Here is a 9,037-nt window from a genome sequence, read left to right as displayed (position 1 = left end):
TATGGTCTTCAAGATTCAGTTCAATTATGGCCCGACCATCAGACCATCAGTTGATATAGCTCCAATAACATAGCAATTTTTTTCTTTTATCAGATGTTTACTTTAATAGAGATTCCGAGCAAAGAACTCGAAAAATGCGATCCATGGTGGACGGTATATAAGATTCGGTCCAGCCGAACTTAGCACTCTCTTACTTGTTTTCAAATGACATAGTTCCTCACAAATATCGGCAGCATTAGGAGGGGATAACCACAGCTGAATTTTTGTTTCTGATATTCTTGCCGTGATTCAAACCCAAGTGGACATGCTAGCATCTGCCCTACGGTGACCTCCGGCCCATGAATAGAAGCCATGTAAAACTTCTACCCAAAAATGTGTCGCACTGCAGCACGCCGTTCAGACTCGGATAAGGCAAGGAAGCCCCTCAGCTTAAACTTTTATACCCTACACCACCACTGTTGTACAGGGTATCATAAGTTTGTGCATTTGTTTGCAACGCTAAGAAGGAGAAGAGCTAGACCCATTGATAAGTATACCGATCGACTCAGAATCACTTTCTGATTCGATTTAGCCATCCATGTATTCTTTTATTCCATCCTCTTAGTCCAATTTTGGCATACTCTTTCCCACATATCGGCCGGTATCTCACGAATAAACGCGAATGCGTTGTCTGCGAATGCGTCAATTGAAGCTGTCTTGTCTGTATAGACATGAGCTTTAACATAGCCGCACAAAAAATTGTCTAAAGGCTTTAAATCGCACGATCTAGGCGGCCAATTGACCGGTTCCGGACGTGAAAAAAATGTACACCGAACTCGTCACTCAATAAGTCCATTGTTACGCGTGCTATGTGGCATGTGCCACCATCTTGTTGCAACTATATGTCATGCAATTCAAGCCCTTGCATTTTGGGCAAAAAAAAAGTTGGATACCATCTCACGATAGCGCTCACCATTCACAGTTACGTTACGATTCGCATCATCTTCGAAGAAGTACGGTCCAATGATGCCACCACAAAGCGACTTTTTGCGCACCACACCATCTGGAACATTGAGGTCTGATCTGTGTGGTTTTCATTGCTGTCACGAGAAGCTTAGCTGCGAGCTACAGGACGCGTCCACAGGTTTTGGATAACGGAATGCTCCATACGGAGAATCTGCAGCGGCAGTCGCGGACAACCAGCGCAAGGCCGGGTGGCACAGGCTCTTGCACAAATACTGAGTGCCTATGATGCTCGATATGACAAGCCGACTTATTGGCGCCTTTAAATAACCAATGGCCACCAGTTTCCGTGGCGATCGGCCATTTGGACCGAATCGAGCTTGCTCAAACAGGAGCTTGACGACGAGGTAGCCACTTCCACATGCAAATGTGACTACAATAACAACAACAGTTGTGTCACGATTCGCATTATCTTTGAAGAAGTACGGTCCAATGATGCCACCAGCCCATAAACCGCACCACAAAGTGACTTGTTCTGGATGCATTGGCAGCTCTTGCAATGCTTCTGGCTGATTTTCACTCCAAAATTGACAATTCTGCTTATTTACATACCCATTGAGCCAAAAATGAGCTTCGTTGTTAAAATGAAAGAAGCGCGCGATGCATTTTCTTAACCGAGCACGCATTTTGATAATAAAATTCAATAATTTGCAAGCGTTGTTCGTTTGTAAGAGGAAGCATGGTTAAATTAGAGAGAGAGCTGTTTAAAACAGTTTAGCCAAAAAAAAAAAAAATAGCTAAAAAATCACCCTTTAATAAGAAGAATAATTTTGAAGTTATCGCCTTAATGCTTATTAATGAGCACCCTCATTAAAGACCTTATGGCTAAGGAAGCCTTGAGGAGCTTCGTACCATTTAAGTCACCCGGACCTGATGGAATACTTCAGGCATCGCTACATTAGGTTTCGAATGCACTTGAAAGTTGTCTTCTTCTAGAAAAAAAAAATCAGACCAAGAAAACCTCTGGATGACCGGGGAGATTCACAATATTGGGAAAGAGGTCAGCAGACTTTTTAACAACGCACGTCGTGTGGGATGTGTATTGCTCACCGCCCTAGGAATACAATAAAAATACCAGAGCGGCGAAACGTGCCTCCTGGAAACTTTACTGCTAACAAGACGATAGCGTTAATGACGCCGCCAAGATGAAAAATTTTTCCCCAAAAACTGTCCAAGCTGAAACCTTAGTAGACGATATGGGAGTGAGAGCTGAGACAATGGAGGACATGTTAAGGCTTTTGATGAAAACGAATTTTTCACAGGATACGACGCCACTCAAAGAGACAACGGAATCTTGGAATAATTAATTTGATCGAAGGCTTATCAACCCCTAATTAATGGTAAAGGAAGCCTATGTGGCGCCCCACCTAAACTTGCATCGTCCCGGTTTCGTAAAGACTGCGCAGGATTCAGGAGTTCCAGCCATTGTACTCATCTTATCTACCTGTTCTCACTTCCTCTTGGGAGGCTTCTTGGCAGATACTGAATAAGGCGCCGCACTTCTCAATTGCACCGCTGGCGGAGGATCTGCCACTTCAATGGCCCCATTCTTCGACACCACTACAGGTGAAAAAAACATCGCTCATCGATCCTCCACAGAGGAGAGGAGAGGATCAACGAGTATTGATTTATTCTCTATGTCATGGTAAGTCCTCTCGTGCCAAAGAATCGCCCTCCCTTTGACTTCTTTACTTGATACATCGACACTGTGTCGAAGACGGATTATTTATCCGGAGTTTAACTCCAAACCCACCTACTACTCTTGGCAAATTTTTCGACTACAACTCCGGTTAAATTTTCCGATTGTCATCAAAACCTCGACTTGGCAACCCTGTCCAAAAGAGATTTTATCACATGTAGCAATCTGCATGCATTGCGGTGACAATGCCTCTTATCCTCTGAAGTTCTGAACACGATGTAAAGCCTAAGCTTTGCATTGTGTCTAGGCTGAGATTCTGGCCAAAAAGAAAGCTTATGTCACACCTCAGAATCATCACACATACCAAGTATATAAGAATTTTCCTCAACAGTCTAGAGGCTCTTCTGGCTTTGGAGTCATTCATAGTCACATCAAGGCTTTTTAAAGAGTGTAAGGTTGAACTTTCTTAGTAAGATCGCCAGGCAACAGTAGTTGCCACTTAACGCAAGAAGAAGGGCACCGGTGTATTTGGGGACCTATATGGTAGAAATTTGGTGTTAGTGTTGAAGAGTAAAAGTGAACTTCACATACCAAATCTTGGGCTAGATGGACGAAAATTGAGGTGTATATTGGCACAGGAAGTCAAATCTTATAAAGTTCATCTGGCAACCCATCGGCACCTGCTGAAGGTCATTGATTTCCCTTAACCAAAAAGAGTTCCTCTCATTTTTTTACAGATACTGCTTGATTCAAGACATTTGGCTGCAAGAGGTTGGTGTCTTACCTGGCATTGTGTTTGTATGCGATTTCACCGGCTGTACTTTGGGCCACATAGCACGCATCGGAATTTTACAAATGAAAAAATTTCTATTCTATCTGCAGGTATGAAGAATTAGCTAAAATTTGCAGTTTCTCTTATAATAATAACAAAATTCCCTTTAAAACAGGAAGCCATACCAGCTCGCCTCATTGGTCTTCATTTCATCAACATTGTTCCCTTTATCGATAAACTTTTGGCCATAATGACGCCCTTTATGAAAAAAGAACTTATGGACATGTTTCATGTGCACAGTAACATAGAGAAGTTTCATAAATTTGTACCTCAAAAAATAATGCCACAGGAAAATGGTGGCATGGAAATGCATTCCAAGGATTTAAGAGGTGTGTGGTTTACACGCAGAAGGAGATAAGAAAATTTAGAAAAATATTTCAATATTGCCAACATTTTAAAATATTTTAATATTAATTTTATAAACATATTTTTACAGAGATTTACTATCAAAAGCTGCGTGACAATCGCCTGGATATCATCGAATATGATCGCAATCGCCGCATTAATGAGAAATTGAGGCCGGGCAAGCCCAAGAATGCCTCTGATCTCTTTGGTATAGAGGGAAATTTCAAGAAATTGGATATTGATTGAAGAAGCCATCAACTAAAAATAGCTCGAATTAAGAAGAAATTATTATTTTGCGGAAAATTATTACAAAAAATGTATTAAGGTGAAAGTAAATGTTGATTAAAGTATAGAAACTTCACATTATTTTTTTTTATATGGGGAACTATGTAAGGATTAAGGTGTAGCAAAAATGCAATTATTATAATTTTGATTAACACTGGAACCCTGGATTTGTTAGTTAACACTTAACTATTGCTGTTTTTTCATTTGTTTATGTCCGTCCTTCTATTGTAATTTAAAATTTCAAACCTAAACTTCTGAAGTTTTACAAAATTATTAAAGCATAGTTTTAGGCGCTTACAAATAATAATTGAACCTAACTCACCACTGCCGATTATCGATACGATAACAACTGTTATTGGAGTTGATTTATTTTAGTACGTTGTAGTGCTGGGTGCAAGTTATGGTTTATATGAAATCGATAACATTTCAGTGCAACTTTGAGTACAATGCATGGATAAAAAAAAATAAAAAGGCCAGAAACTCTCCTTTTAGGATTTTATAAAAAAAAATCTTCTATCATATAAAAATGAAATTGTTGCTCTTTTTTTATACGTTGGTTAGTTTGTTTATCTGTTCCGTATAGACTCAAAAAGGCTGAACCGATTTTCACAGATGGTAGAGCTTAAACCTCCGGTGAAAATAGGGTAGTACATTTTTTGAAATCCGATGGGGGCGGACCTTCCCCCTTACCCGAATTTACAAAAATGCCAGATATCGGAGATGCGTGCACCGATATAAGCGAAATTTTGTATGCCACCTAATGGTACCCCAAAAATACGAAATTGGTATACAACTTTGGGGTCAACTAACCTGGGGGGACGCCCCATCTCAAAACCCACACGGACGGACATGTTTACCAATTGAGACAATATGGGTATAAAATTAAAGGTATTTAAGAGTACAGTACGAACTTGGCATTAAAATATCACCCTTAGTGTCGCGGGGTCCCCCACCCCCAAAATACCACCCAACAGACACTTTTACCGCTTTGGGCAATATGGGTATCAAATGAAAGATATTTAATAGTGAGTACAAATCTAACATAAAAATGTATTCCTTGGTGTCTGTAGGGCCTCTTCACTGCCCAAAACCCCCCACCAAGACATATTTACCGAATGCGACAATATGGATATCAAATGGAAGGCATTTAAGGGTTTAGAAAAGCTGATATAAAAATTAATTCCTAGGTGTCTTATAGTAACTTAAAAACAAAAATTTGGTATCCAAATTTCAGGTGGGGTGCTTAGCGGTCGGGCAGACCCCCAAAACCCACCAAATATATGTATAAACCATTCAAGACAATAAGGGACCGGGGCAAATTTCTCTCACAGCAATTAGTGCTGTCCGATTCAATTTTGAAGTTTAATGATGAGGGACCTCCTTTTTATAGCCGACATAGGCAGGCATTTTAACCTCTGCGCTACCGTGGCCTCCAATTACCCGCCATTAATCTTGTCAAAATTTGGCAACGTATCTTCTTTGGAACCTACACCATTTGTATGGAACTTGATTGAAATCGGTTCGGATTTTTATACCCACCACCATAGGATAGGGGTATATTCATTTAGTCATTCCGTTTGCAACACATCGAAATTTCAATTTCCAACCCTACAAAGTATATATATTTCGGATCGTCGTAAAATTCTAAGACGATTTAACGATGTCCGTCCGTCTGTTGTAATCACTCTACAGCCTTCAAAAATTGAGCTGAAATTTGGCACAGATACGTCTTTTTGATGCACGTTGCTTAAGTTCTTGAACGGTCCACATCGGACCATTTTTGGCTTTAAGCCTCCCAACATCCGACCTTAATATGGGTCTGATCGGAAAATATTTGGATATAGTTGCCATATAGACCGATCTGCCGATAATGGGTCTAAAGCCCATAAAAGTTTTACTTGTTATTCGATTTCGTCGAAATTTGAAATAGTGAGTTGGTTTAAGCCTCCCGACATCAGACCCACATATGAGTGTGTCCGATTTCGTTGAAATTTGGCGCAGTGACTTATGTTAGGCTTTTCGACATTCGTGTCCTGTATGGTTCAGATCGGCTTCTATTTGGATACCGCTGCCAAAAAGACCAATATTTTGCTCTACAAAATTGAACAGTGACCTATATTTATTAGACCACTCAATGTGAGTGCTGAATTTGGATGCTTAAGTTATCCAATTTTCACCGAATTGGGACGAAAAGGGGTTTACATTTTATTCCCGAGGTGGTGGGTATCAAAAGTTCGGCCCGGCCGAACTTAATGCCTTTTTACTTGTTAATTTTTATACCCTCCACCATAGGATGGTGGAGGGTCTTGACTTCTTGAGCCTCTAGAGGGCGCAATTTTTATCCGATTGGAATGAAATTTTGCACGTGGTGTTTTGGTATCACTTCCAACAACTGCGCTAAGTATGGTTCAAATCGGTCCATAACCTGATATAGCTGCCATATAAACCGATCTTGGGTCTTGACTTCTTGTGCCTCTAGAGGGCGCAATCTCTTCCGATTCGACTGAAATTTTGCACGAGGTGTTTTGTTATGATATCCAACAAATGTGTTAAAGTATGGCTCAAATCGGTCCATAACCTGATATAGCTGCCATATAAACCGATCTGGGATCTTGACTTCTTGAGCCTCTAGAGGTCGCAATTCCCATCCGATTTGGCGGAAATTTTGTATGCCATTTTTTATTATGACTTTCAACAACTGTGACAAATAAGATTCAAATCAGTTCATAACCTTATATAGCTGTCATATAAACCTTTCTGGGGACTTGACTTCTTGAGCCTCTAGAGGGCGCAATTCTTATCCGATTGGAATGAAATTTTGTACGACTGATCTTTCTCATAACCATCAACATAGGTGTTTATTATGGGCTGAATCGGTCTATTGCCCGATACAGCTCCCATATAAATCGATCTCTCTATTTTAGTTCTTGAGCCCCCAAAGGGCGCAATTCTTATTTGAATTGGCTGACATTTGACACAGGTCTCCAATATATAATTTAATTGTGGTCCAAACCGGACCATATCTTGATATCGCTCTAATAGCAGAGCAAATCTTTTCAATATACTTTTTTGCCTAAAAAGAGATGCCGGGAAAAGAACTCGACAAATGTGAGCCATGGTGGAGGGTATATAAGATTCGGCCTGGCCGAATTTAGCACGCTCTTATTTGTTTCTTTTTGAGAAAGGTGTATGTAATTTTCTGAAAATTCAAGTTGGTTGAATATGTTTAACAAAAATCATATTTTGCCTTATTTTTATAGCATTCAATTTTTGAGTGAATTATTATTTTTTTCCTATGTTTGCTATCAATTTTATTAGCTCAAGCTCTACTTCCTTTTTCCCTGTTTTTTTTTTATTTGTTTGACCTAATCAATCAAAGTCTTCATTAATTTTTTCTAAGAATTCGCTAATAGCACCGTTTAATTACTTGAGCCAATAGCAATTTAAGCCAATCTTATTTCCGATATGAGTTTTTTTTTCTTCAATTCTATTTTTGTATTCTTGCTAGCTTGTGATCATATTTCATTTCTTTTCTTCTATGAGCATTTAGTCCAACATCGTATTGAAATTCGCACTGGATTTGTTCTTGTTTTTCTATTTTTAAAACTTGTTTTTAATTCGATGCTAAAATGTTAAACATATGGCTGCCTGCTGTCCTCTTAATTCCCTAGAGCGTGAACTTTGGCATGTGTGGCATGTAAAATGTACACTGAGGAAATTTTATAGTATTTTTTTTTTATTTCATTATCAGTTTTGTGATTCGCTTATTAAAGTCCCATCATAGAATGGGATATACTAATTTCGTCATTCCGGTTGTAACACCTCGAAATATGCGTCTAAGACCCCATTAAGTAGATATATTCTTGATCGTCATGACATTTTAAGTCGATCTAGCAATGTCCGTCCGTCCTTCTGTCCGTCCGTCCTTCTGTCCGTCCGTCCTTCTGTCCGTCCGTCCTTCTGTCCTTCTGTCCGTCCGTCCTTCTGTCCTTCTGTCCGTCCTTCTGTCCGTCCGTCCTTCTGTCCATCCGTCTTTCTGTCCGTCCGTCCTTCTGTCCGTCCGTCCTTCTGTCCGTCCGTCCTTCTGTCCGTCCGTCCTTTTGTCCGTCCGTCCTTTTGTCCGTCCGTCCTTCTGTCCGTCCGCCCTTCTGTCCTTCCGTCCTTCTGTCCGTCCGTCCTTCTATCCGTCCGTCCTTCTGTCCGTCCGTCCTTCTGTCTGTCCGTCCTTCTGTCCGTCCGTCCTTCTGCCCGTCTGCCCTTCTGTACGTCCGTCTTTCTGTCCGTCCGTCCTTCTGTCCGTCCGTCCTTCTGTCCTTCCGTCCTTCTGTCCGTCCGTCCTTCTGCCCGTCTGTCCTTCTGTCCGTCCGTCCTTCTGCCCGTCTATCCTTCTGTCCGTCCGTCCTTCTGTCCGTCCGTCCTTCTGGCCGTCCGTCCTTCTGTCCGTCCGTCCGTATGTCTGTCGAAAGCACGCCAACTTTCGAAGGAGTAAAGCTAGGCGCTTGAAATTTTGCACAAATACTTTCTATTAGTGTAGGTCAGTTGGGATTGTAAATAGGCCAAATCGGTCCATGTTTTGATATAGCTGGCATATAAACCGATCTTGGGTCTTGACTTCTTAAGACTCTACAGGGTACAATACTCGTCCGATTTGAATGAAATTTTGAACGTAGTGTTTTGGTATCACTTCCAATAACTGTGCTTTACACGGTTCAAATCGGTTCATAACCTGATATAGCTGCCATATAAACCGATCTTGGATCTAGACTGCTTCAGCTTTTAGAGGGCACAATTCTTATCTGATTCTACTAAAATTTTGCACGTTGTGTTTTGATGTCACTTTCAACCACTATGCCAAATGCGGTTTAAATCGGTTTATAACCTGATGTACCTGCCATATAAACTGATCTTGGATCATGACGTCTTGAGCCGCTAGA

General features: G+C 40.7%; 1 protein-coding gene across 1 annotated transcript in view; it reads left to right on the top strand.

Annotated features, from left to right (window-relative positions):
• LOC106083908 (clavesin-2) overlaps nt 1-4,179 on the top strand; it is an 8,242-nt gene extending 4,063 nt beyond the window's left edge. The window contains exons 3-5 of the mRNA XM_013247219.2: nt 3,379-3,523; nt 3,589-3,802; nt 3,910-4,179. Of these exons, the coding sequence (XP_013102673.2) occupies nt 3,379-3,523; nt 3,589-3,802; nt 3,910-4,064 (514 nt within the window). The 3' untranslated portion in view covers nt 4,065-4,179. The remainder of the gene's footprint in view (nt 1-3,378; nt 3,524-3,588; nt 3,803-3,909) is intronic.
• Nucleotides 4,180-9,037: the final 4,858 nt, after the last annotated feature.

Source organism: Stomoxys calcitrans, chromosome 2, assembly GCF_963082655.1.
Source record: "Stomoxys calcitrans chromosome 2, idStoCalc2.1, whole genome shotgun sequence".
Classification (NCBI taxonomy): domain Eukaryota; kingdom Metazoa; phylum Arthropoda; class Insecta; order Diptera; family Muscidae; genus Stomoxys; species Stomoxys calcitrans.
Note: the sequence above shows the minus strand (reverse complement) of the source record. Positions and strands in the feature narration are given on the sequence as shown.